At 47.9% G+C, this 27,401-nt stretch overlaps 4 protein-coding genes across 18 annotated transcripts; 2 read left to right on the top strand and 2 right to left on the bottom strand.

Moving 5' to 3' along the window:
* The first annotated feature begins 209 nt into the window (after positions 1-209).
* FCER1G (Fc epsilon receptor Ig) lies at positions 210-4,189 on the top strand. Its single transcript, XM_069478457.1, has 5 exons — positions 210-327; positions 2,926-3,017; positions 3,181-3,216; positions 3,655-3,675; positions 3,822-4,189. Exons 1-5 carry the CDS (start codon positions 279-281, stop codon positions 3,882-3,884), a joined length of 261 nt encoding a protein of 86 aa, XP_069334558.1. The 5' UTR covers positions 210-278; the 3' UTR covers positions 3,885-4,189.
* A 2,036-nt stretch (positions 4,190-6,225) lies between these two features.
* APOA2 (apolipoprotein A2) lies at positions 6,226-7,554 on the bottom strand. Its single transcript, XM_069478456.1, has 4 exons — positions 7,477-7,554; positions 7,231-7,317; positions 6,808-6,940; positions 6,226-6,458 (listed from the first exon to the last, which is right to left on the bottom strand). Exons 2-4 carry the CDS (start codon positions 7,280-7,282, stop codon positions 6,341-6,343), a joined length of 303 nt encoding a protein of 100 aa, XP_069334557.1. The 5' UTR covers positions 7,283-7,317; positions 7,477-7,554; the 3' UTR covers positions 6,226-6,340.
* Positions 7,555-9,382: 1,828 nt separating this feature from the next.
* Positions 9,383-12,379, top strand: TOMM40L (translocase of outer mitochondrial membrane 40 like). Of its 3 annotated transcripts, XM_069480319.1 has the most exons (10): positions 9,383-9,465; positions 9,686-9,935; positions 10,214-10,281; positions 10,585-10,677; positions 10,954-11,055; positions 11,195-11,300; positions 11,495-11,617; positions 11,734-11,810; positions 12,019-12,121; positions 12,240-12,379. In XM_069480319.1, the coding sequence occupies exons 2-10, from the start codon at positions 9,821-9,823 to the stop codon at positions 12,377-12,379; spliced, it is 927 nt and encodes a 308-aa protein (XP_069336420.1). In that variant the 5' UTR covers positions 9,383-9,465; positions 9,686-9,820. The 3 variants fall into 3 exon arrangements, with proteins under 3 accessions (XP_069336420.1, XP_069336421.1, XP_069336422.1); XM_069480320.1 differs by lacking the exon at positions 10,954-11,055; XM_069480321.1 differs by lacking the exons at positions 10,585-10,677; positions 10,954-11,055.
* Positions 12,380-13,018: 639 nt separating this feature from the next.
* On the bottom strand, positions 13,019-18,199 carry NR1I3 (nuclear receptor subfamily 1 group I member 3). 13 transcript variants are annotated; one of them, XM_069480305.1, is made up of 9 exons: positions 17,996-18,199; positions 17,705-17,844; positions 17,088-17,218; positions 15,333-15,502; positions 14,962-15,101; positions 14,590-14,735; positions 14,378-14,506; positions 14,079-14,199; positions 13,087-13,216 (listed from the first exon to the last, which is right to left on the bottom strand). In XM_069480305.1, the coding sequence occupies exons 2-9, from the start codon at positions 17,809-17,811 to the stop codon at positions 13,087-13,089; spliced, it is 1,074 nt and encodes a 357-aa protein (XP_069336406.1). In that variant the 5' UTR covers positions 17,812-17,844; positions 17,996-18,199. The 13 variants fall into 13 exon arrangements, with proteins under 13 accessions (XP_069336414.1, XP_069336415.1, XP_069336416.1 ...); XM_069480307.1 differs by having other exon boundaries at positions 14,079-14,184; XM_069480306.1 differs by having other exon boundaries at positions 14,378-14,494.
* Between the last annotated feature and the right edge of the window lie 9,202 nt (positions 18,200-27,401).

Below are 27,401 nucleotides of genomic sequence, written 5' to 3'. Positions count from 1 at the left end.
GAACAGGGTAAAGTGAAAGATGGCAGATATAGACAGCCTTTCCCAGGCATGAGAGTCCGTGGGTTAGGGGTTGGTCATTGACGGGCTGAGGCTTAAGGGCCCAGATCTCCCAGCTTCCTTAGTTGGCCCTTCCGGGAGCCGCCTGCTCTACTGCAGGAAGGGGAAGGGGCCAAAGTGTGGGGGAAGGCGTGGCAGGAAGGGGGGAACTCTGTGGTCAGGGAGCTGCTTGCTGAGCACAGCTGCGCAGTGCTGTCAGAGCGTCCGATCCCCAGCCCAAGATGATTCCAGCAGTGGTCTTACTCTTACTTCTTTTGGTTGAACAAGCAGGTGAGAGGGTTTGGTGAGGGAGAGTGAGCTGGGATCCAGGGTTGAAATCAAGGGCGTGTATCAAGGGGCCGAGTCAGGGACAGACGGAGGAAGGCTGACAGCGGGCAGGTGGACATAGGGCTACGATAGTCACAGAGATTCTGAGGCTGGTCCTATCCAGCCCACATCCAGGGCACCAGAGTCATAGCTCCCTCCTTGTTGCCTTCCTATCTCATTCACTTCTCAGGATTGATAGGAAGAGTCAGTTTGGCAGGGGAAGGAGATGGCTATATGGCATGAAGAGCTGGTCTGAGGAAAAGCTCCGTTTTCCATGATCAGCATTTCCCATGGGGTGCCTTTGGTCTCGTCTGCTGGGAGCCAACGTCTAGCTGGTTAAACATACAAACCCCCATTTAGGAAGGCAGGGATCTGTCTTGGTGCTTGGGAGTAAGGCCAGGGTAGTCAAGATAAACAGACGTGATTGCTGGTTCTGTGGGTCATCACTAATGAACTGATGTCATCAACTGTCAACAGTTGATATGGGGGTGGGCAGCATGAGCTGCTCAGTGCTAGAGACTTGAACATCAACTGAGAAATAGAGGCAGAAGTGGAAAGATTCCAGCAGCTCTAAGGCTCCAGTTACTCTAAGAACTTTTCATTTCTTGTTTCTTGTTCACTTCGGGTTGTCTATGCTGGAAAGTATCTGTGTGTGTGGTTTTTTTTTTTTGGAGACAGAGTCTCGCTCTGTTGCCTGGGCTAGAGTGCTGTGGCGTCAGCCTAGCTCACAGCAACCTCAAACTCCTGGGCTCAAGCCATCTTTCTGCCTCAGCCTCCCAAGTAGCTGGGACTATAGGCATGTACCACCGTGCCCCACTAATTTTTTGTATATATTTTTAGTTGTCCAGCTAATTTCTATTTTTTAGTAGAGATGGGGTCTCGCTCTGACTCAGGCTGGTCTCGAACTCCTGACCTCGAGTGATCCTCCCACCTCGGCCTCCCAGAGTGCTGGGATTACAAGCGTGAGCCACCGTGTCCCACCCTGCGTGTGTGTTTTGAAGAGAGTCATTGGCAGCTGGGTTTGGGGGAGGAGGAGGTTAGGAAGCTTCAGGGAAATTGAGGTACTTGAAAGAGAACAACTGGGGAAGGGTTCCACCAGGCTAGCAGAGAAGGTGGGGAAGGATTAAGTTGGCCACTCACTGGTCTGCTGTGATGGCATGAGAATGGGGCAGGGCCACTGAGGCATAAAGGAAAGCATAGGCTTTGGAGGCAGAAGGCCTGGAAGTGAGTTCCAGCTCTTGTCACTTAAACTCTGTGGCCCTGAATGAGTTACTTAGCTTTTCTGAGCTTTGGTTTTGTCATCCATAAAATGGTGATGACATTGTTTCCCTCACAGAGTAGTTTTAAGATTTACGCAATAGCGTGTGTGTGAAAGAGCATTGTAGAATGAAAAGTCTTTACCAATGTCAGCACTTGACCAATGTTAGTCACAGGTACCCTATCAGTCCTTCTGTTAGGGGCCAGGAGCAATCTCCGGAGCCGAGACTCTATCTGATTGTTTATTTTTTTGAGACAGAGTCTCACTCTGTCGCCCTGGGGTAGAGTGCAGTGGTATCATCACAGCTCACTGCAACCTCAAACTCCTGGGCTCAAGTGATCCTCCTGCCTCAGCCTCCCAAGTAGCTAGGACTACAGGCATGCACCACTATGCCCGGCTAATTTTTCTATTTTTAGTAGAGAGAGGGTGTCTCACTTTTGCTCAGGCTGGTCTTGACCTCCTGAGCTCAAGTGATCCTCCAGCCTCGGCCTCCCAGAGTGCTAGGATTATAGGCGTGAGCCACCGCGGCTGGCTATCTGATTTTTGACATTGCGTAAAACTTCCCCTCTTAGAGACCCAAAGTGGGTAACAGGCAAAGTAGCAGGAGATGGAATCCGTAGAGCTTGTGGTCATTCTCTCGAGCCTATGGTCATTCCCTAGCTTTGTGTGCAAGGCCAATGGTATCTATAGGCCTAGGAAAGCGGACTCTTTGTTTTTTTTGTTTTTTTTTTTTATTAATCCATATATAAGTGTCTTGTGGTGGAACAGAAAGCAAAGAGGCTAAGGCTAGGAGATGACCAATGATAGAGTAATTGCCTTCCCTCCCTTCCCCAGCTCACATCCTTCCTGTCCAGCCCTCAGCCACAGGTCACAGGACTTAGCAAAGACACTTCTGTGGTTTCTTCACTGAAATTTGCACTGCCTCCCCCTCCCTTTCCTGCTCTGGGCTGAGGTTTTTGTTTCAGCCCAGTGGACTGAGTTGGGCCCCTTGAGGTGGATGAAATGCTCAATGGTGCCTGAGAAACCCACAGTGCTAAAAAGAACAGGTTGGGGGCTGAGGGGAAGTCCTCAACTATTAGTCCACGTAAGTCCTATCACAAAAGAACCCTTTACGCTTCCTATCCTACCCAACCCTTGGGTGAGGGAGAAAAAAGAGAGGTAAGAGAAATAGGAGTCCAGGGAGAAAGGTAGAGTTTCTTCCCTTAGTGCCCCTGTCCTGCCTCCCAGAGCCCCTTCCCTTCTCTCCACCAAGCACCAGATCCTCCCTGATCCCCTAACCCCATGGGCACCCTCTGTCCCCTCAGCGGCTCTGGGAGAGCCTCAGCTCTGCTATATCCTGGATGCCATCCTGTTCCTGTACGGTATTGTCCTCACCCTGCTCTACTGTCGACTGAAGGTAAGGCTAGGCAGGGGGAGGTGAGGGCTGGGAGAGGAAGTGGGAGGGTGGCAGCAGCATGGATTCGAGGAGAGGAAATAAAAGGGGAACCCCCACTAGGTTTGGAGGGAAGGGGGATGGGCCACTAACTTCCCCTTTACTGATAACATTTCTCCCACTCCAGATCCAAGTGCGAAAGGCAGCTATAGCCAGTTATGAGGTATGGACCCTCCCACGCCTGCGCGTTGACACCTTTATAGACTCTCAGCCCTTTTGGGGCTCTAGCCTGGGTTCAAGGCCTCTGGGAGGGCATACTTCTCAGGTGCTCATCTTTGAACACCTCAGAGGCCCTCCCACCTCATCCTACCCACTCTGCCACCTAGTGAAGCCACAAGTAAAATATTCAGCTGGTGACAGGGAAGAATCAAGCATAGTGTGACAATGCATATGTGAGAGACTGTGTGTTGCGTGTTGTATGTATGTATGTGTTCATAGTCACGTGGGCAAATGCGTATTCATGTCTCAGAGCATCCTTGTGAGTGCCCTCTAGCCCAGGGTGGCTAGCCACCCCTGGCCAGATCCCTCCCTGGGTGGGGAGATGCTGGGGGCCCTGAAGGAGGTGTGGGTCTCTAATACCTTGCTCCTTTTATCTCTGCAGAAATCAGATGGCGTTTACACGGTAAGTGAACCTGCTTCCCCAACCCAGGAAGTCAGTCGAAGAGGGTGGGATTTTGAATGACCTTCAGAAGGGGCGGAGTCTGTGGAGGTGGGAGGGGGCCTGTGATGGGCTCAAGCTCCTGATCATCCTTTAACTGCCACCTCCAGGGCCTGAGCACCCGGAACCAGGAGACTTATGAGACTCTGAAGCATGAGAAACCGCCACAATAGCTTTAGGACAGATGTGATCACATCCTCCTTCGGCTTCTAGTTCTCCTTCTGGTCCTTATGGTTGGCATCACATATGCCTCCATGCTGTTAATGCCAGCTGACCCTACCCCTATAATGATGCCACACCCCAGATTAATATACACCAGTGGTTCCTCCTCCCTGTCAGAGACTAATGCTCAGATGCTATTCATGGATGTTTATGTTCTAGTCTCACTTCCTTGTCCTACTCTTCTTCTCTTCCTCATGCCCATCTCCCACTAAACAATAGGAAGGGAATGCTCTCAATAAAGCTGCCACAGACTGGACTCCATTCATTTCCTTTATCATGTATTTATTCAACCTCTACTAAGTATTAGGCTGGATACAGTTTTTCAGTTCCTGACCTCATAGAACTCACAGTCTAATGGGCTTCAGGGCTATTTTGCTCAACTGAAGGATGAATGTTGACTGTGTCTGGAGGAGGGATGAGACCTTTGACCCCCAGGTGCTCTGGGCTGGAGCTGGAGCAAGGAGTAATGTGTTGAGAGTCTAGGTACATTCCAAGGCATTAGAACCTAAGACATGGCTTCTGTACCCAGCATGGCCTTCTATGTCTGACAGTTGAACCAAGGTTAGGTTGTGGATGAGCTTGGCTGTCCAACTCCAAATAGTTGCCAATCCAGACAGGACCAATCCACATGCATATGGGAATGAGCATAGTCAAAAAGCCAAACATGCAGAAGGGGTGCTGTGACTAGGGCTGTGTGAAGCCCTTAACGGAAGGTTTCAATGGAACAGTGAGTTTTCAGTGGGTTTGGGGGCAAGAGGGAACAAATTGAGTCCAGATGGCAGGTCATCTCCCCCTAGTGCATGGGTGGTGGCCAAGGAATTCCCCTGTCAGTGCCTGTCCTGTTTCCAGAGCTGCAAGGAAGCTCTGCCTGCAAGTATTTAAACCTCCTCCTATGCTGCCAGTCCTACCTCTGCCCCAGCAGTCCTTTCAGAATGGGTCTAGAGTCCCCAAGCTTACCCCTGGAAACCCCCAATGCTGGACAGTACTTTGCACTGCATAGTGACTTATACTTCTCAAAGTGTTTTCCAGCTCATTGTATCATTTGATCCACTTATTAACCCCGTGAAGAAATTCAAGCTCTTTGAAGTTAATTAACTTGTCCAAGGTCACCTTGCAAGTGACTGACTGAAATCTCTTTGTCCTTGCACATTTTGCCACATGAGAAAAAAGCAGATATTGGGAAAGAGAAGGGGAGGTGAGTAATCATGAATGGTGAAGGTCTAGAAGGCCAGATGAAGGAGGTTGATCAATATGTAGAAGAAATTGGGGCCATCTCCAGTGTCTGAGGAGAAAGGTGATTTCAGATACGAGAAATGACCCAGGGTAGGGAAGTTGCTCTTTCTTTGAGATGAGGTCTCACTATATTGCCCAGGCTGGTCTCAAACTCCTGGGCTCAAGTGATCCTCCCACCTCAGGCTCCCAAGTAGCTGGAATTACAGTTGTGTGCCAGTTGTCTGGTTTAGGGAAGTAACTCTTTTAAAGATAAAGTGGGGATAAACTTTGATTGGAAAATGCCTCATTTTCCCTTGCCCTACATTATGGGATCGTGAGTCTCTCCCCATCAACCTAGCCTGATTTTCATTCCATTTTGATTTAATCTAGGTATCACAGCTCCCAAAGTTTCTCTAGTCCCACGTGTCCACCAAGTTTGATACCTGTCAGGCCTTAAAGTGGCTCCCATGGCTACTAGTTCCAGACTCTAAAATGCCTACCAGGCCAGTTCTAGGAATAGCACCTGGATAGTGGTGGGGGAGGGGCTTAGAATGGGTCTTCCCCAGAGTGTCCAGATGAGAGGTTTTGAATGCAGGAATCAGAGCCCTTTTGGGGAGAGGAGTGAACTGAGCTCTTCTATTGTGGGACGGGGGAAAACATAGTGTTGGCCTAGCTCAGAAGGGAAGGGTCTTGGGTGACACTTCTGGTTTCATTTTTTTGGAAGACTTCCCCTCTTCATAGAATGATTAGGAGGAAATTCTGAGGGGTGCCCTCATTTCCTGAGACCTCCACAAGTCTAGGGATTCTGTTTATGAATCCCCCATGCCTTTCACAGTTCCATGTTCAAAGCAAAGGCTCTTTAGTTCTCTACTACAGAGCCATTCCCAGGCCTGTAGGAGATTCCTTGCACTTGGAAAAGAATCACCCTGTCATTTCCATCATTTGTCTCTTCAACCTTTCTCTACCTCTTCACACCCAAATCCCCCTCCTTTTAGAAGCAGATTTCTCTTTTTCCTTCCTCCTACTACTTCCCCACTCCCCTACTTTTCCCAGTCCCCCCAAACATGCCAGGCTCACAGCTTGACTCCTGCAGCATTTATTGTAGCAAACAGGGATTAGGTAGAGGGAGGGGTCTAGGCCTGGGCAGTGGGTGTCCAGAGGCCAGCTGGGGCCAGAAGACAATGGTCTGGACAACTCACTGGGTGGAAAGTTGTGTTCCAAAGTCCACAAAATAGCTCAACAGTTTAACCAGATCAGTTCCAGCCTTCTTGACCACGGGTGTCAGCTCCTCCTTTGACTTTTCAAAGTAAGCCCTGGATAGGTGAGGAATTAGAAGTCAGCGTGAGAGACCCTAGGCACTGGCAGGGTCCAAGGTGGTGGCGGGAGGTCAGAGCAGACTGACCAGGTCCCCAAACTCTAGTGCCTGGTCCATCCTAGCATGGAATAGACCCTAGAGATTGAGATTCAAGGCCCAGTTCCCACTGCTCCTACCTGTCCAAGAAGTGTGTGGAAGCTTTGGGTGATGAAGGAATTTTTCTCTCCAATTTAAGCCTAATCCTTGCTAATCCCCACCCCTGAGTTCAGTCTTCTGTGGGACCTTCCGTCTTTCCTTCTTTCCCTCCCCAGTCCCACAGCCTCTGAACTCCTTTCCCTGAGACTTACTTGGCTTGGGCCTGAAGTTCCGGGACCGTGACCTTCTCTACCAGGTCCTTGCTATAGTCGGTGATGCTCTGGAAGTACTGAGAGAACAGGCTCTGCAGACTTGGCTCCTCTGCCTGTCTCCGAACCAAAGCTCCTGCGTACACACACACACACACACACACACACTCTTTTCAGCTGGGTCCACAGCAATGAATCCTGGCCTCCAGCCACACCTCTGCCAGTACCTTACCCCAGCTCTCAGCCCTCTCCCTAAAAAGATATCCAGGTAGGTCTTTGGATGGGCTTTCTGGGCTTTAGAGACAGAATGATCTTCCTTTTGAGCCCTCAGGTTGCCAGACATCAGCACAGGAGCACAGACGGATGGGTAGCTATGACCCCCAGCACCTTCTCCCCTATTGGCCCCTTTCTCCATATCACACCCACCTTCAAGTCTATAGATGGTGAGGAGCAGCACAGTCATTGCAAGCAGCTTCATGGTGTTGACAGTAGGGAAAGTGGCCAGAAACAAAGCTGGTGGCAGTAGGGGGGATACTGAAGCTAAATGGGCTTCAGCCCCTCCCCTGGGATCTCCCTAAGTAGGTGCCCACTCCAACCTGGTTCCCTCCCTTTCCACAATTAAAGTCCAGTCTCCTTTGGATGCTGCCCACACCTCTTATTCCCTTATCCTACCTAGTCAGCGTCTCTGTCCTTGGCGTCTGTTCCTGGCCTGGCTGGAGAGGTAGGGGCTATATACCTGTCTCCTTCCCCACCCCCCGTCAGGTGACAGGAACTGTGGATGGGCTCAGTGGGGCAGAGGCCATGTTGGAGTAAACAAATTGGAGGAATGAGGGAGGAGAGGACAAGTAAAAAGGAGGCTCCATGATGGGGTGAGAGACAAGTGGTACAGGCCTTAGTGGAGGCCAAGCTGGTATACTCCAGGTCTTTGGAAGATCCATTTTCTTGGGGTCTGGGGTGAGCAATCCTTGGATTTGAATGCAGAGGGAAGCAGGATTCTTAGTTATTTCTCTGGAAAGGTCTGACATATCAAGCTTTCAATTCTTGGTATCTTTATCTCATTATGGGTAGGTTTCATCTCCCCAACCCTACCCTGCTTCACTGCAACTTGGCAGGGAGTTATTGGGGAACAGAAGGAGAAATGAGTTGAAATCAGAGGCAGGGTGAGGGGAATGGGGGTTAGGGGAATGAAAGTCAGGGACAGAGGGCACGTGTGATTGACTTTGTCCCTTTTTGAGTTAATGTGTAATGAGATAGGGGAAGAAAACATGAGAGCCCAGAATGACCCGAGTGCTGATCAATGAGCATACCCTACCCCCAATAAAACAAATTCAGAAAACGCTTCTGCCCTCCCCCTCCCAACTGGAGGACTCTGGCAGGAAAAGAGGTGAAAAAGAGGCTTCTGCCAGGATAAAGGTTGAAGGTGACTGGTCGTTTGATCACATTATCTGTTCTAGGCAGTAGTTAGCCAATATTGAGTCAGGAGGGGCTACAGCACTATAGCATCCCTCTGGCCAAGGCCCTGGCCCTTGTCCCAGCCCTGATTGTGAGGGGGAAAGAAGTACATTCCCCAGGCCCAAAGCATTTGGGTGAAATCAGCCAAATAGATATCAGAAGCATTTGTATCTTTCACCCTTTTGACCCCAGAGTTTACTTTTTGTGTACATGGAACATTCTGAAAGGTGTGGGTGGAGGAGTAGAGCTAGTGAGGGAGGTAGTGACCAGAGACCAAGAATGTTACTCCATCTTCAATTATTCTCCTGTGAGCTCTTAGTGCTTGACGGTCACCCCTTTGGCTTACCCCTGGGCCTGGGGTAGAGCCAATTTAGGGGCTGGAGTCCATATGGCCAACTCTGCCTAGGTACGCAGGGAAGAAAGAGTTAACTACAGAGGGCAGCTGTTTCAGGGAATAGTTCTGCTAGAACCTACCCCACTGCCCCAAACTCTGCCGCCCATTCCCATTCCACCAAGAGAGCAAGAGGGGGAACATTGAGAGAGGTAGACCGCCAGAGGGAAGTGTGGGTCTCTGTCCTAAGAAGAGCGGTGCTTATGAGTAGCCCACCTGTGGAGGGCTGTGAGGAGGATTCCCCACGGGCTCTGCGGGAAGGAGGGAGCGACATAAATGAACCAAGGTTCGAAAGAAGTATTCAGAGTCGTTCCCTCTGTCACCCTTCACAAAACCCAAGTCTTCAGGTTGCGGTTTCACTTTTCTCAGGGGTGTGGAAGGAGCTTCAGGGGCCTAAGCTACAAGATGCTCCCTCTAGTGTCTTGCAAGCTCACAGGTTTTTCCCGACCTTGGAGAGGCTTCGCTTGGCGATCTAAGGCCTTCTACTTAAATCTAAGGAGCCACCAACTAAGATCCGCCCAGCTGTGCTGCGCCGGGGCCGAAGCTCTCTGGCCGTCAGGCCTGCCACTCCTTTGCTTCCACCTCTCCCATTGGCCCCTGGGAGATCGAGGAGGCTTTTTTTTCATGGATTGGGCGGGGCCCAATTAGGGGAGGGTTGGGTCTTTGATATCTTTCTTTGCCCTATTCCAAGATGGCGCTCATGACCATGCTGGTAATACAGCATGAAGCCGTAATTCTGCCATCACCCAAGATGGCTGCCCCCATCAAGATGACCGGGGTGTGCCGGAGGGAAAGGGGCAGCATGATGGTCTGACATGGTAAGGGATACTGCTCCACTGCAAGCCTGGCCTTGGGGCCTGGGAATGAAAAGTAGAGGGAATAGGAAGCTAGGTGAGGTCTGTGATGGGGGCTAGGATTAGAGAATGGGAGAGATGACAGGGGTGACAGGTGGGGGTGAAGGATCAAAGACGGGGCGGGAGTGTGCCTGGGGTGCAGTCTCCCCATCAGTGCTCTCTCCCCCAACTCTTCCTGTTCCAGGTCTAGCGTCGGACCATGTGGAAGTTTCTAGGACCGGGGAGCTGGATGATGGGGGGTGGGGCCCGTGGAGGGTAGAGGGAGCAATAGCGTTCTTTACCAGGCTAACCTCTGCCCCTGCCGGTCCTCTGGACTAAAATGGGGAATACACTGGGCCTGGCACCGATGGGGACTTTGCTCCGCCGGAGCCCCCGCCGAGAGGAACCTTTGCCCAACCCTGGGAGCTTCGATGAGCTGCATCGGCTATGCAAAGGTGAGAACTTGGCATTTGGGTGTCTCAAGATGAAGGGGCAGACAAGGGGAGGGTCTTGAATGCGTCTAGGGATGGAAGCAGGAAAGGGGAGATCACAGCTGGGTATCCCGCGTCAGGGAGGATCAGGTGCCCAAGTGAAGTGGAGCATTTCGTTGCAGGACTTGAAAGGAGGTCAATTCCTCCAAGGTGCTTCCTATGGGATTGAGAGGGGAGACTACCGCTTGGGGTAGGGATTCCTTGTCTGTGCTTATTCCTTCCCTTCCCCTCACCCCCTTCAGATGTATTCCCTGCACAGATGGAGGGAGTGAAGCTCGTTGTCAACAAGGTTCTGAGCAGCCATTTCCAGGTGCTCCCACTTCTCTGGCCCCTCTTTACTATTCCTCCTTCCCTGTTCCTGGGTCCTCTTCTCCTTTCCTTTGTACTCCAGCCTTAGCCAGGCGATGTGGGACAAATAAGGGAGGATGTGGGGCTCTCTTTACCTCCCTTGCCTGTGAGACTTGTTGCTTTCAATCCGGTGACCCTCTGTATGTGTTGGAATATTTGGGATTCTTAAGAGGCCTTCTGTATGGGGAGAAGATGAAAGGTGGGATGGGATTGCAATGGAGCAGGAATGCAATGCTCTCTTCTCCATTGACGCCTCTTTCCTCAGGTGGCTCACACGGTACACATGAGTGCCCTGGGCTTGCCAGGCTATCACCTCCATGCGGCCTATGCAGGGGACTGGCAGCTTAGCCCCACTGAGGTGAGGACTCCACACACCGGGAATCTCCCTAAAAGCCCACCTGGGATCCAGGTCTGGTGGAGGAGGAAATGTGTGTTATGGAGAAAAATGGTCAGTAACCTGATTTTCTCTGTCTCTTCTGAATGGGTAAGAGCAGAGAAACAGTTGTGCGAAGAGCCCTGTTTGTCTTTGTGCCTCCACCAGGGGGCGCAGGGGGCCCTTAATGAAATTCTATATTTGGGTTTAGGCTGAGTGGTGCCACCCAGCTCAGCCTTACTATTGTCTACTCTTCTGCAGGTGTTCCCCACTGTGGTAGGGGATATGGACAGCAGTGGCAGCCTCAACGCCCAGGTCCTGCTTCTCTTGGCAGAGCGGCTCCGAGCTAAGGCTGTCTTCCAGGTGACCCACAGTTCCTGCCTCCATCCATTTCCTCTTTCTCCCCCATGAGTTTCCTGCTCTGGCAAATGGGGGCGGGGAGCAGAGGCAATAGTGATCAGAAAGAGGGAGGGAGATTTTACTTCTTGCTTTCCCCACCCAGACGCAGCAGGCCAAGTTCCTGACATGGCAGTTTGATGGAGAATATCGGGGAGATGACTACACAGCCACTCTGACCCTAGGAAATCCTGACCTGATTGGGGAATCAGGTGAGGAATTGGGTCAGGGTTCTTTTTATCTTGGCTGCCCATTTGCTAATGTTGGCTATGCCTCATTATCTTCTGTACAGTTCGGGGATTTGAAAAGGAAGTTCTTGGGTAGACTGGTGTGACGGTTACTGGGGGTGAGGGAGCAGGCTCGGGTGTTTCTATGACTGACTCCATGTCTCCCCATTCCCCCACAGTGATCATGGTCGCTCACTTCCTACAGAGTCTCACTCATCGGCTGGTGCTGGGAGGAGAGCTAGTTTATCACCGGCGGCCAGGCGAAGAGGGGGCCATCTTGACACTGGCTGGGAAGTACTCGGGTATGGGGCGAAGTGGAGTAGTGGGGGTGCGGAGGCAATTCTGGACTTTGCTGCAGTCCCTGGCCTATGTCCTAATACAGTAACACTCCTTTCCCCCTGTACTTTGGTTTTCACAGCTGCACACTGGGTAGCTACATTGAATGTGGGATCAGGCGGGGCCCATGCGAGTTATTACCACAGGGCAAATGAACAGGTGAGACCACTGATCTTATCCCCCAGCCCAGCAAGCCGGTCATGAACTTCTGTGCCTCTGGACCTCCACCGGCCCTGCTGACTTAGTATTCTTCCTATCTGTGCTACATATACATTGCCAAGCATGCCCTCATTCTGCTGATCCCCTGTCAGGACCCCCCTAGTTTTCACTGACACTGATCCTTCTCATCCTTGCGCATGGTTCTCAGGTTCAGGTTGGAGTGGAGTTTGAGGCAAACACAAGGCTACAGGACACAACCTTCTCCTTTGGTTACCACCTGACTCTGCCCCAGGCCAACATGGTGTTTAGAGGTGAGGGTTATTGCTGAGGGATGGGGGATGCAGAGGGAGGGAAGCTCTACCTTACTTCTGCCGACTCCTTTCTCCAGGCCTTGTTAAATAACCCAGTTGATATTCTCTCCCCCGACAGGCTTGGTGGATAGTAACTGGTGTGTAGGTGCTGTGCTGGAGAAGAAGATGCCCCCCCTGCCTGTCACTCTAGCCCTTGGAGCCTTCCTCAATCACTGGCGCAACAGATTCCACTGTGGCTTCAGCATCACTGTGGGCTGAGGTTGTCCCAGAGCCAGTCCCCACAGCAGCTGGAACCTCTGAGTCAGGTGCCCAAGGGCCAGAGACTAGGCTCCTCTCCAGAGCCCATCTTGCTGGGTGACCTCTAGGTCCCAGGAACAGAGTGGGGGACAGTACCATGCCCTCCTCAGAACTGGAGCTGCCACAGGGGCAGCTGATGAGGCAGTGGCTTGAGGCTCCAACCGCTACCACGAGCCCCACTATCATCTTCCCCATGCTCTTGTGGCTCTGCACTAAGGGAAGAGGATTAAGGGGTATGTCTGGCTGAATTTCTCCCCTGCTCCACTTCTTTCTTCATTTCCCTTTGGTTAATCCTGCATGGGATTAGCTTACCACCCTGTTTTCCATCCCAGAGCCTCCCAAGGCTAGAAAAGTAGGGCTGAAGGGCCAAATCTCTGGCCTCAGAAAGCAGGGCCCACCTATTCCCAGAAGGAGCTTCATTACCTCTTAGCCCTGAGGCTTCCTCCTTCCCCATCTTCTGTGCTTCCAGAGAACAACTTTATTCCCACAGTCACCCTGCTCCCAACACACACTACCCCCATGACTGCATGAAGAGGCAGTTATTGCTTTAGACTTTCATTGCAACCACTGGGCTCCCTTTCTCCTGGGCCCAATCTCTGGTCACAGCATTTTTCTCTTTCCAGTCCAGTGTGCCCCAGGTGAGCTGGGGAAGGGGGTGAGTCTGGGCCTCAGCTGCAGATCTCCTGGAGCAGGGGCATCATGGCAGGCAATCCCTGGATGCGCTGGATTTGGTACCCATATCCGTCGTTAATGCTCCGAAGCTCAACTAACAGGCCTACCAGCTTCGCATATAGAAACCTTTGGAGGAAGTAGTGTGGTCACCAGAAAAATTGGAGGGAAAAAAAGCAGCTGGGAGTCTTGTCTTGAGGCCTTGATCCCCTCAACTGTCCCTAAGTGAAACTGGGTCTGAACATTAGAGAAAATCATCCTCTGATATGACAAATTTATCAAAGATCCCAAAGGTCCCCCAGGGGGCCCTCTGTCTGACACTATCATCTTTGATCATGCCCATTTTTCCTGAACCCAGAGCTTTGAGGGCCAAGTGTGAAGAAAGCCCCAGACTTAGCTAGAATTTCAACTGTATGGAACATGAGGGTCTAGCTAGAGCAGATTCTAGAAGGTGGGTGTGTTCTATAGTATAAAGTGTCCCCTTTCTGGCCAAACTGCCTCATGGAGGAAGTGGTGCATACCTCAAAGGCTGGAAAGATCATGGACTATTGAACCAGGAACTGGCTTTGGCCATGAAACTATGAATGACCACAACTTCAAAGGAAATGAAAAATTGAAGGAATTGGTCCAATGGAGAGGAGAGGAAGGGCCGGGGGGGAAGAATGAACAAGACTCTTAAAAATCTGCTTTAGTCTGGAGAGGTTGGACTAGTGAGGTGATGGATGTCATCAATCTCAGGAATGCTATTATACACAGCCTGTGAGCTACTACTTTGCATCTCTACTGAATAAAAAAATCTGGAAAAAGTGAGATGAAACAGCAGTAAGAGCAATTTGGATGCTGGAACTATGTGAGACTGGGATGGTATAGACCAAAAGAGACCTAGTTTCCCTAAGGAAAGGACAGTAAAAAACATTCCTCCCAAGCTCAGTGTTTTTCTAACCCCTTACTGCCTCAGTGTGTCCTCTAAGCTCCCAGTCTCCCACTGTACCGATTCCGGGGTTTTGGCTGATGGCCCTTGATGTAGCTTTGCAGAGTCAGTGCCACCTCCTCTTGCAGCTGGTCAATCTCCTCTCTCTGGGTAACTCCAGGCCGGTCTGTAAGATAGGGAGCTGGGAAGGACAAGGTGGGGGGAAGGGGAAGGCCTGCACAGTGTCCTGGAGGCTGAGGCTGGTGTAGACCTACTCTGCAGGTTTGAAGGCTAGAAGGCCTGAGATGGATGGACTTGAGGAGCTGAGAGTTTGGGCAGATGTGGTGGAGAAAAGTTTCTGGGCTTTGGGAGATGCTCACCAGGAGAGAAGAGGGCCATGGCAGCCAAGAGCACATACTCAGGCTCCCGAAGCTGCAGTTGCCGCAGTGTCCCGTGGAAGCGAAAGACCAACTCCAAATACTCTACCTGGAACCCCACTGTGGGAGACACTAGGTTTAGGAGTCTCCAGGTCACCCGACCACATGCCATACCACAAGGACACATGCCCTCTCCTGCTCTAGCACCATCTCACCGTGGGCTGCATCTTCCATCGTGTAGCGAAGAGGCCCACAGAGGAAGTTTTGTGTTTGGAGACAGAAAGTGGAATTGAGTGCGATGTGAACGATTTCCACAGCTGCTCCCTTGAGAAGGGAGATCTGGTCCTCCATGGGCAGGGACCTGTGGGGACAGGAAACAAGGGCACTTTAGACTCAAGCCCCAACTTCAGAGAGGGAGAGGAACTCCTAATCCTGACTGACACAATTAAAGACAAAGCTGAGAATTTGAGACCTGGTGCTTGGAAAGGCTGAGGGATGTTAATCTTTGGTCAATGACTTTTGTGAGTAGTTGGATGTATAGTTTACTTAAGTGTTTGCTTCCTAAAAGATGAGCAGAAGTCACTCACCGGAAGAGGGGCAGGTCCTTGGTGAATTTGATGATTTGCTGTACCATGAAAGTGTTGATGTCTGCAAAGTGCATGAGCAGGGGCAGTAAAGGGGCCAGGGCGGGCGAGGGCTGGTGATGGATGAATAGATAAGCTGGAGGCTGCAAAGATCAGAATGTGAGTGAGGGGCCCTGGCCCAAGGCCCTCCTTTAGGTCTCACCTGCTTTATCTTAAAAGGGTTCCTTGCTGAGGAGCCTGCCGGGGCTCCTCCCAGGGGTTTTGGAGAAGCCCTGTCCTCTGTACTGGTGCATAGCACACAGCCCTCTCCCTCAGGCCAGCCTCCTTTGGCACCCTTTTGCTCATATTCCGGCCCAAGTCCTGTAAATGCTCACCCTGAAGTGCACAAAGTGTTCAAACATGGTGCCCATGTGGCGAGTGTGGGCTCCTAGGAGTGTCCGGATCAGCTCTTCCTGTTCCTTACTCAGCTGCATAGGTGCCTGCTGTGCCCGCCGCTGGGCCTGCTTCACTCGCCGCAACGCCAGGGCTTCTGCTGACAGTATCACTGTGCCAAGCAAGAGATGTGACAAAGCTATTGAGACCAGCTGACAGCACCTCTCTCTGCCAGTTCCTGATCTGGGGCCCCTCAGCCGCCCTGAAGGGTGGGGGAGGGAGGAGAGTTCCTGGGGCTTCCTTGGGCTTGGCTGAAGTCCTAGCGCCACCCGGAGGCAGGGATTCCTGCACACTTTCACTGGCCTGTGAGACACAGTAGCAGAAAACAGTGCACGGAAGGAAGGGAAGGGTGGAGAGTAGAGTGGCAAAGGTGTGAGGAGACATTTTTGGCTTCTGGGGGAACATTGAAGAGGGAGGGGTCTTGATACCTAAAGCATCACCTTATGTTTGCATAGCATTATAATATGAAAGGTTCTGAGGTTGAATCTCCCGGCTGAAATAGCCCTATGGTAGACAGGGCAAGTAATATTCATATTTTTCAGAAACATAAACAGGCTTAGATTCCAGTAACAGGTCCACAAAATAAGTAATGTAGCTTGAATTCAAACCAAGATCTTTTGACTTCTACAGTTTCCTCTCCACCCTTCCATATTGTAAAGTAGTATGATATCATGGGATAAGCAAACATTCGGGAGTTAGAGAGACTCGATTTTGAATACTGGCTGTATAACTTCTTAGCTGAATGGACTTGGGCAAATTGACTTCTGTGAACTTCACTTACATTGTCTGTTGGGAGCATAGTGTAGTTATGTGGCACAGAGAAAGCATTAATTCAATTTGTTAAGACCTGCTAGGTGACAGGCACTATACTTAAGAGATAGAAAAGAAAAAGCTAGCTATGTGAACATGTAGGAGAAGAGAAGTTCAGGTAGAGGGAATGTCAAGTGCGAAAGTCCTGGGAAAGGGTATGCTTGGTGTGTTCAAGGATGGCGCTAAAGTCAGTGTGACTAGAATGGATTGAGCAAGGGGGAAAGAGTAGGAAATAAAGTCTGAAAGCTGGCCGGGCGCAGTGGCTCACGCCTGTAATCCTAGCTCTCTGGGAGGCCGAGGTGGGCGGATCGTTTGAGCTCAGGAGTTCGAGACCAGCCTGAGCAAGAGCGAGACCCCACCTCTACTAAAAATAGAAAGAAATTATATGGACAGCTAAAAATATATATAGAAAAAATTAGCCGGGCATGGTGGTGCATGCCTGTAGTCCCAGCTACTCGGGAGGCTGAGACAGGAGGATCCCTTAAGCCCAGGAGTTTGAGGTTGCTGTGAGCTAGGCTGACGCCACGGCACTCACTCTAGCCTGGGCAACAGAGCGAGACTCTGTCTCAAAAAAAAAAAAAAAAGTCTGAAAGCTGGTGTGGGGGAGCTAGACCATGAGATCATGTCCTTTGAGATTGGGAGCCATTGGAGGTTTTGAGCAGAATAGTGACATGATCTGAATAGTTTCTTTCTTTCTTTTTTTTTTTTTTTTAAGACCAGTCAAGTGCAGTAGTGAGAAGGGTGGAAAGCAGCAGAACAAGGAGTTCAATGCGATTAGTTTCAAAAAGCCTGCTCTGCCCGCTGTGTGCAGTACGCACTGTTGGGAATAAGGACAAAGCAGAGAAGCATAGTCAGTGGGTTTGGGAGATGGTAGGGGGCCAACTCACTGTCTTTCCTCATGCCAGCATCTAGGCACTTCCGCAACCTGCAGGCTGGGCAGTGGCGCCTCTGGGCCTTGCTGACCTCACAGCTTCCAGCAAAGGGGCAGGTAAGACGAGTGCTTTTGTTGACTGTTCGTCTGTGAGAGACAGAGACGTTATTAGGGTCTGGGGTGGCAGTGAACAGGCAGGTGGATATATGAGGGGCTAAGATGACATGGTATAAAAGACTTGGGAATCTGGTAACATGGGCTAATCTGAGCAGTGCCCAAAGGTCCCTGGGGTGGGTAGAGTCCTACACATCTCAAACATTTCCATCGGGACACAAGATCACACAAGAAAGCCTGGTTGATGTAGTACTAGGTTGGTGCTTTGCAGGTAGTGAGCTCATGTGTACTCTTGACTAATGTGCTATGTCTATCAGACAAACATTTGGCCTTCTCTCTGTTATTATGCCACCAGTTTATACAGTGTCATGGTTAGCAAGATGTAGGGTGCTAGCTACAGGGTAGACTCTAAGATAGAGGAGTAATGTAGCTGGACGAGCTTGGGCATGTGCCAGGGTTTAGAGGCTAACCGACAGGCAGTTTTGGGGGGGTGGTTTCTATTGAGGAGTAGGCTCTCACCTGAAGAAACCCTTGCAACTCTCACAAGTCAGGGCATGGAAGTGATAGCCTGTGGCTCGGTCTCCACATACCACACAGTTCTTTGGCTCATCTTCCCAGCTGGCCATGGCTTCAGGTATTCAGGTGGCTGTCACAGATCCCTGAATGTGGAAGGGGTTAACACTTGACCCTCTTCTCACCAACCTTCTTCTCTCCCTTTTGCAGAGTCTCTTCCCAAACCTGCCCTGGACCTGATCCCCAGCATTACCTGTAGTTCATTGTGTTTAGTCTCTGGCCTCCCAGATTTCCTACCTGCTTCTCTCAGGCAGCATGTCATCCGCAGGCCACAGAAGCTGGTGTGGAATGCCCCTTCCCAAACTCCCCCGCTGACCGTGCTTTCCCTTTGATGTCAGCAGTTGCCAGTGATTGGAGTTAGGGATTATGGCCCTCAGTACCCAGAAAACAAGAGTCTGTGGTATGTGCCTTCCAGTTGCTCTCAGTGACTATGAAGTTAGAGTGCAGACCCTGGACTCAGGGCAAAGGCTGGGTAGGAGGTTTTCCCAGCGTGCCCAAGGTGCTGGTTGGTGGCACATGGGGAGGGACTTTTGTGGGCAGGGACCTCATGACTCATTAGAGGCTTTGATCTGCAGCCTCTTTTGTACATGGATCCCAGACAAACTGGGAAGTGAGACAGAGAGAGAGAGAGATGGAGACACCCAGCAAGCTTTTTCACACGCAGTATGTCAGTAGTAAAAGAATAGGTATAATAGTTGCACAAAGCTCCCAAAAGGAAAGTTCTTAAAAAGAGACTGGGGTCTAATTAAGAGCCTATGCAGGCTGGGCGAGGTGTCTCATGCCTGTAATCCTACCGCTCTGGGATGCTAAGGCAGGAGGACTGCTTGAGGCCAGGAGTTTGAGACTAGCCTGGGCAACACAGCAAGACCCCATCTCTACAAAAGTTAAAAAACTAGCCAGGTGTGTGCTGGCACATGCCTGTAGTCCCAGTTACTTAGGAGGCTGAGGCCGTAAGATCTCTTGAGCCCAGGACTTCAGGGTTGCAGTGAGCTATGATCATGCCACTGTACTCCAGCCTGGGCAACAGAATAAGACCTTGTCTAAAAAAAAAAAAAAAAAAAAAAAGAGCCTATATAAATAGTTAGAAAGGATCCCACTTCCTAACTAGAGAGTGCTGAGAATTAAATCAGAGTTACCTCAGGAAACTGTGGCACAAGCCTGTAGTCCCAGCTACTCAGGAGGCTGAGGCAGGAGGATCACTTGAGCCTGGGAGTTCAAGGCCAGGTTGGACAACATAGTAAGAGCCCATCTCTAAAAAAAAAAGGGGGGGGAGGGAATATTTAAGATAAATAAACAAACCAGAGTGACCTCTCATTAAAGGTAGTTAGGGTTGATTTGGGAACTTTTGCATGAGAGCTGGCTTTTTGTGTGCAGTTGCACAAGACACTGCATTCAGAGGACTCTCATGCTTGGTTCAGTGCTCTACTGGTGCTGTATTGAAATACTTAATGAGTTTTGAACAAAGGGCCCTACATTTTAATTTTAAGTTGGGCTCCCCAAACTATGTACCTAGTTCTGTCTGGAGTCAATTTAAAGAACTTCTAACTAATAAGATGAATAAGTTTAAGATTCAAAAGTATAAGTCTTCACTGGAGTTGTCTAGTGCTTCACCATCATCACTGGAGAATATTTTTATAAGTGTGTTTGTGTCTATCCGTCTATCTATCTATCTGCTCCCCCAACATCTATGAACAGAAAAAGTCTTTTCAAAATATTTGGATGTTTTGGGGATGAGCAATATGTTGGATAAATCTATGTTAGATAAATCTGGCCCCATACAAACTGGAATAAAGTCCAAAGTCTCAGTCTTTCAATCAGAAAGATTCAGCAGGGTATGGTGGCTCATACCTGTAATCCCAGCACTTTGGGAGGCCGAGGTGGAGGATTATTTGAAGCCAGAAGTTTGAGACCAGCCTGGGCAACACAGTGAGACCCCCAGCCCTAAAAAAAAAAATAAGACAAATTAGCCAGGTGTGGTGGTGTGTGCCTGTAGTCCCAGCTACTGGGGGTGCTGAGGCAGGAGGATCACTTGAGCCAGGAGTTAGAGGCTGCAGTTAGCTATGATCACACCATCACACTCCAGCATGGGTGACAGAGCCTGTGTTTTAAGACCCTGTCTCCTAAAAAAAGAAAAGAAGAAAAAAGAAAGGAAGATTATTCTCACTGCCGATTTTTCTGGGTGTTTGCTGTTTGTATATTATAGTCTTTTCCTACTAGCAATAAGCATTTATTTTTCTTTTTCCTTTTTTTTTTTTTTTTGCTATCATGTCTTCTGCTTCAGTTTAGAGTTCAATTTAATTAATGTTTCTCTAAAGATGAGTTAAAAACCCCAAGTGCAGAGTCATAAACACACAGACACAGACACAGAGAGAGAGGAGACTGAGTCATAAAGAGCCTTGTTTAGGTTCCCAGAATGAATTGGTAGAACCCTTAATCTCAAGCGGTATAGCATCAAGCTATGCATAACTTTGCATTTTGAAATAAGCTGAATTCCAGAGAGCACAGATGCTTGGATCGGTTCTTTGGGAGATGGTAAGCATATTTATGTGTGTATATCTGTTGGTGTCTTTGTGACTCTGAGAATTCACACTAATTTATTAATCAAATATTGACTGATAACCTACCTATTATATGTTAGATACTAGGAATAAAAAGATGAATAAGATGCTCTCCTGCCCTCATGGAGTTTAAATGCTAGTGGGATAGGAAGATCTTTAAACAGATATAAAGAAATATAGTCAGATTAAGGATGGTGCTGTGCACAGAGCATTAAGGGACCACAGAAGAGGGGCAAATAACCCTGCTTTGGCAAGAGGATGTTGAGAAGGAGGCAGGAAAGTCTTCCTGGAGGAGGGAGAACTGAATTGATTTTTAAAGGATAATGAAGAGTTAGCCAGGGGAAAATAAAAGGCAGTCCAGGCAGAGGGTGCAATCTGAGAAGTTCAAGAAGCCAGATACAAAAAGTTACATATGGCAGGGCTTGATGGCTGATGCCGGTAATCCTAGCACTTTGGGAGGCCGAGGCAGGAGGATCATTTGAGGCAGAAGTTCGAGACCAGCCTGAGCAACATAACAAGATGCCATCTCTACAGAATATTTTAAAAGTTAGCCAGGCATGGTGGCATAGTGCCAGCTACTTGAGAGGAGGGTTGCTTGAACCCAGGAGTTTAAGGTTGCCATGAGCTATGATGACGCCATTGCACTATTAGCCCAGGCAACAGAGTAAGTCTCTGTCCCAAAAAGACCAACCCCCCCCCCCCCAAAAAAAAGGTACATATGATAGAACCACAAATGGTGCATAACATTTCAGGTTGGGAGTGAGCAGAGACAAGGCTAGGGAGATGTGATATGGGGCTGAACTGTAGGCAGGCCCAGATCACAGGAGACCTCATGTTTCAGGTTAAGCAATTTGAGTCCATCAAGAAGCTTTTAAAGGGTAAGCTGGTCAGATCTGTATTCTAGATATCTTACTCTGCTGGTTATTGGAAAGATGGATTTGAGTGAGCAGGACTGGAAGCAAAGAGATCAGTTAGAAAACTTACGCCATAATGTAGATGAGAGAAGATTAAACCTGAGCTAGGATAGTGGTAGGATGTAGGGGAGAAGAGGGTTTTGAGAAATACATGGGAAGTGAAATCATTGGAATTTGGTGACTACTTGAATGTCTGGGTTGAGAAAGAAGAGTGGTTAAAGATGACTCAAGGTTTCTAGCATGGATGATTGAATGGATGGTGGTACCACCAACTGAGAGAGGGACTACAGGAAGAGAGCCCTGATCATTTCCACAGTTGACAATTTAGCAATAAGTTATCAAGTGTCCATTCTGTCATTAGTTACCATGAGGAGGGACAAAAGAGAGAATCCCTATTATAGAGACATTTACAATCTAATTATGGGACTGAATAAATAAGTTGAACTCCTAGATCTTAAAGGAAATATATGATCAAGCTCTAAATTTTGTGGAGAAGATTATGTATGATATTATAGGTATTAATTGCTTCATTTATTCTTCTGGAGTTCCCAATATGAGTAGAGTACTATGTAAGAATCCTTACCTGTGTTAACTGTGTAAGACAGGTAATATCACCATTTTACAGATAAGAAAACCAAGGCTCGGAGAGTTTAAATAACTTGTATAAAGACCAACATATCCAGCAGTTTATTAGATGACTGCACTTGGATGTCACAGACATCTCAAATTCAATATGTCTAAATGGAGCTCATTGCTAACCTTCCCCACAAACCAACCTCTCCTATATTGCCTAACTTGCTAACTACCCCAACATGTGAAAGTGGAAAGAATGTGGGATTTGGAGTCACATAGACTTGGGTTCAAATTCTGACTCTGGCTCTTGCTAGCTGAATTACTTTTTTTTGCCACTTCCCTAATTGTTTGCCATGACGGAGACTCAGCTCCAGGGGGCTCTGAGAATCAGGCCAACCCCAGACCAGGGAAAGGAGGCATACCTCTTCTTCCTAGAACAGCACTGAGTGTTTAGAGAGAGGCTAGACACAGAAAGATATTCTGGTCCAGGGATTATCTCAAGCCTTGTTCTTCTTGGAGAAGTCCAACTTGAAGTTCTTTGAGATGGGGTTGACTTGGGGCAGACCTCTCTGAGCTTGCTCTTCTGTGTACAGAAATGCTCCTCAGCTTCAGGGGCTCTCCCATAAAGCAGACTGAGACTGGAATCTGCTGCAGGATTCTCCTGGCATCCATGGTGAACAGGCTTCCAGGATTAACTGATGTCCTCACCCTCTTCCAAGCTAGGGTCTGAAAAACATCTGTGTTGGTTGTGACCTAGTCGGTTAAGCTCTCTGTATTTCAGTTTTCTTACCTGGAAAAAAGAGTAATAACACCCATTATCCAGGTTTGTTGTGAAGATTAAATAAAGTAATACATGTAAAATTCCTTACACAGTGCTTGGAACATGAAAGGAAATCAATACATGTTCGTTCTCTTATCCTCTTCCTTTCCTTCCCCTCTACTGCTACCCTCTTCCAGATGCCAAGCCAGGAACTGGGGCATCACCTATCCTCCTTTCTCTCCCCCATTTCCTAAAAATAACCAGATGCCATAACCTGTCATTCCTATCTTCTGACCTCTACATGCCCACCACCTCTTAGCTGAGTTTGGGCCCTCATCATTTTCCACTTATTGCTGCTTTGCCTATTAAATTATTCTCCCCACTCCCAGCCTCATCTCCTTCCAACCCATCCTCTACACTATTGCTATTTCTAAAATGCAAATTTGATCATGTCTCTCCCCTGCTTAAAATTCTTCATTTGCTTTCCATCACCTTTAGGATAAAATCCAATCTCTTCAGCATGTCTTAAAAAGTCCTTTCTGATCTGGCCCCCATTTAATCACTCTGGCCTCATCTATTCTATCTCCACGTCCTTCCCCTGACCTAGCACATCACACTTTGGCTCTAGATGTGCTTAAGCCTTTAGAGTTCCCTGAACAAGCTGTGCTCGCTCACCTCTGAACATCTGTCCTTGTTGTTTCATCTGTCTGGAATCACTTCACATATTCCCACTTCCAAACCTTCCTCCCCTGTTCCTCCTGATCCTCTGGGCCCTTCAGGCCCGAGTGCAGCAGATCTCCTCTGGGAGCCTGTGGTTTAGAGCTACACCTCTGGGCACACATTTATTGCAGCACTTACCACATTGTGGAAGAATTACCTGTTTCTTTCTGACTCTGTTAACCAACCTTGATGAACCACATTATGGAAGAATTATCGGTTTCTTTCTGACTCTGTCAACCCGCCTTGATGAAGTCAAGGGCTACATGTTTGTTTTTTGAATCCTTAGGGTCCCTTGTACTCCAGGAACATATACTAAATGTTATGGAGTGAATAAATGGGCTAGGATATGAATTAAGGTCTGATTTCAAACTCATGCTCTTTCCACGTGGCATCAAATGCTATTATTTGTGAGTTAATACATTTGTTCATTCAATAAATATTTAATGGGTATTTACTTCATGTCTGCCATTTTGCTAGCACTGTAGGTTACATGATATCATCTGAATACTTTTCTATTTCCCTTTTAGCTGGTGTCTTTCAGAGCCTATTATCCTTTGCTCTCCTGATTCTCTGGGATTCCCATTAGTCTACTAGTCTGATTCCTGACTCCTTTCTGAACTGTTGCCACCTGCTGTTGCTACCTGCCATGTTTGCATTTGATATCTGGCTGACCTCAGTCAGGTATCCATTGAGCCAAATTTCCAGGATGGGCCTGTTCCGTCCTGTTTGGCACCCCAGGTTCTGGCACAAATACTTCTTTGAGCAGGAAGCGTTCTTTTCCTTTGAGTCTTGTAATCTGGTTTTAATTTTCTTTCTTTAAATCCACCAGTGATCTCCTGTGGTCTATTGAATTCAGTGGGCTTTCTCTTATGTTTCTCCCAATCAACCTCCCTGTTGCTTTTGACCTCCTGACAACCACTTTCTCTTCTTTGAAACTCTTTTTCTCCCTAACCTCTATGATGTCATGCATTCTTGGTCCTCCAGTTTTATTTCTAATAGTTCTTTTTCTTTCTCCTCTAATGGATTCTTCTTTTTCCTAGGGCCATGGGTTAGGAAAAACTATGGGTTTTTTTCCTAAGGCTTGATCTTAACCTTCCTACCCTTCCTCTATGTTCCTTCCTAATAGTTCATTTATTTACAAGGCACTGGTAAAACAGTAAACATAGCTAACATTTTAACATCACAGTTTACAGAGTACCTTCATATGCTTTATTTCATTTATCATCATCTCAATATGTGAATACCTCGAAAGCCTACAATTCTACCTCCATGAAATTTTACTGATTTTAGTTGTCACTTCTGATACCTCTGTAGATTAAATCTCATTCTTTTCCTTCCTCTGCACTCCCACTGCACTTGCCCAGACTTCTATCACGGCACCTATAACGATATCATACCTTTGCACTCATGTGACTGTCTCCCCCCACTGGACTGTAAGCTCTGTGTCATGTGGGTTTTTCTATCCCAACACCTAGCATAGGTCCCAGCCATAATTTGTGCATAATAAATGATTGAATAATTTTCCCAATTTTTCGGTCTTGAACTCCAAGTCACTTTGAATCCTCCCCTAACTCTTTTTAGTCACCAATTCTTATAGATTTCTTAAGCCATGTGTTTCTTCTTTTTTTCTGGAGACAGAGTCTCACTCCATTTCCCTGAATAGAGTGCTATGGTGTCAGCCTAGCTCACAGCAACCTCAAACTCCTGGGCTCAAGCGATCCTCCTGCCTCAGCCTCCTGAGTAGCTGGGACTACAGGCCCACACCACGATGCCCGGCTAATTTTTCTGTTTCTAGTGAAGATTGGGTCCCTCTGTTGCTCAGGCTGGTCTCAAACTCCTGAGATCAAGCGATCCTCCCACCTCGGCCTCTCAGAGGGCTAGGATTACAGGCGTGAGCCACCGCGCCTGGCCAAGCCATATGTTTCTTGATGCTATCCCTTCTCCTCTGTTCCTGTCACTACACTCACCCAGGCTCTTACACTTTGTACAACTGCAATGTCCCCGTGTTGGCCTCCCTGCTCTTAGTCTTTCTCTTATCAAATCAGTCCTGTGTTTCTCCTGTAAGAATCAAAAACTATTTGTATGAGGGTTAAGTTTAAATTCCTTATTCTGATATTCAGGGCCCTCCCATATCTCTTATAACTTCTCCAACATAAACCTGAGTCTTCTTTCATCCTTTTTCTCTTGTTATCACTTAGACACCAGAGACATATCTTTCCCTCCTTCTTCTCTCCCTTCCTCCAATTGTTTATATTCTACCCTTCCTTTAAGGTCCAACCCAAATCTCACTTTTCCCAGGAAGCTTTTGACTCTTGGTCCCATCTGATATCTTTCTTGTTTGACCTATTACTATTTATTATTATATACTTTACTATTGTAGCATACTTGGGCATTTAATCATCTATGGTGGGGATTGGTAATTTATGGCCTATAAGCCAAATGTGGCCTGCTGCCTGTGAGTTAAGAATGGTTTTAAATTAAAATTTTAGAAGAAGAATATTTCCTAACACTAAATTTTGTGAAATTTAGTGTCCACAAGTAAATTTTTTTTTTATTTTTATTTTTTGGAGACAGAGTCTCGCTCTGTTCCCTGGGCTAGAGTGCCATGACATCAGCCTAGCTTACAGCAACCTCAAACTTCTGGGCTCAAGCAATCCTCCTGCCTCAGCCTCCCAAGTAGCTGGGACTACAGGCATGCGCCACCATGCCCAGCTAATTATTTCTATATATTTTTAGTTGGCCAGATAATTTCTTTCTATTTTTAGTAGAGATGGGGTCTGGCACTTGCTCAGGCTGATCTCGAACTCCTGACCTCGAGCGATTCTCCTGCCTCGGCCTCCCAGAGTGCTAGGATTACAGGCCTGAGCCACCATGCCCAGCCCACAAGTAAAGTTTTATTAGAACGTAGCCAAACCTATTTGGTTGGGTACATATTGTCTATGTCCCCTTTCAAGCTACAAGGGAAGACTCAAGTGGTCTCAACAGAAACCACCTATGGCCTGCAAAGCCTAAAATATTTACCATATGGTTGTTATCGAAAAACCTTGCTGATCTTGATCTTGTCTTGGATTGTCTTTACAATCTTTTCATAACTGTTTAAGAACTTGGGAGAGGTCTACTTTGCTAAAGACAATCTTTCCAATGCTAATTAGCTGTTCATTACAAAGATGGAGGAAGCTGAAGGAGTGGGCTGCATAGAATGAGTAGGAGCTAGCCTAGTTAGACACTTAGTAACTTAGGCAACCAGATTCCCGTTGGAAGGTGAGAGTCAGAGGATCTCAGGTGGATGACGGAAAAGAGGTGATCTTTTTTCTATCTTCTCTTTTTTTGACCTGTCAGAGAAAATGTAAAAACACTTAGGGTCTAGCTAGAGAAATGACTACTTGGGATCTTACCTGAATTTGATTGTTGAGAGGAGATCAGTAGTTGCTAGCTGAGAGAACCTCAGCTGTTAATGACTTAGTTATAATAGGCCATGAACGAAACCACCAAAAGGGTGGAACTGCTAAAGCTGAAAGTGTTTGGTCTTGGCTGACTGAAGCTGTAAGTAGGCTAAGAGGTTTTACAATGACTAGAAGTGTTACAGGCATGAGAATTTAAAGAATTTCCTTAAAGAAGAAACAAAAGTTAGATATTTAGATAAACAGGAATAGAGGCCGAAGTTATTGGAAAGTTCATGACTTTTACCTACCTTTTTATCTTACCATAGTCATATTTTATCCTTACAAATTATACAGCATAGTAATTATTTAGTAAACTTCCATCTTATTGGAAAATAAACTGTTTAGATTAGATTGTGGCTTTTGTCTTTTACATCTGCTCCCCACCCCCTGGCAGAATGTACTTGGCTGTTTGGTACTCAAAAATGGACCACCCAATGGTAGGTTGTGGGAAGAAACAAGCTAGACTCTAGGAGATAGGACTTGCATATTTCAGTGGCAACAATAGGTAATGGTGGCAACAAAGGTCGTAATAAGAGTGCCTTTAAAGAACAAATAATAGCTTCACAGACTTGGCACAGTGGAGGGCACATTGTAAGAGTGAGATGGAATGAATGAGCAGTTGTAAATTAACTTTTGCAGGGAGCACATTACCTGTTCAAGTAGACACTGGCGTCC

The sequence above is a fragment of the Eulemur rufifrons genome, chromosome 8, assembly GCF_041146395.1.
Source record: "Eulemur rufifrons isolate Redbay chromosome 8, OSU_ERuf_1, whole genome shotgun sequence".
In the NCBI taxonomy this organism is placed as follows: domain Eukaryota; kingdom Metazoa; phylum Chordata; class Mammalia; order Primates; family Lemuridae; genus Eulemur; species Eulemur rufifrons.
Note: the sequence above shows the minus strand (reverse complement) of the source record. Positions and strands in the feature narration are given on the sequence as shown.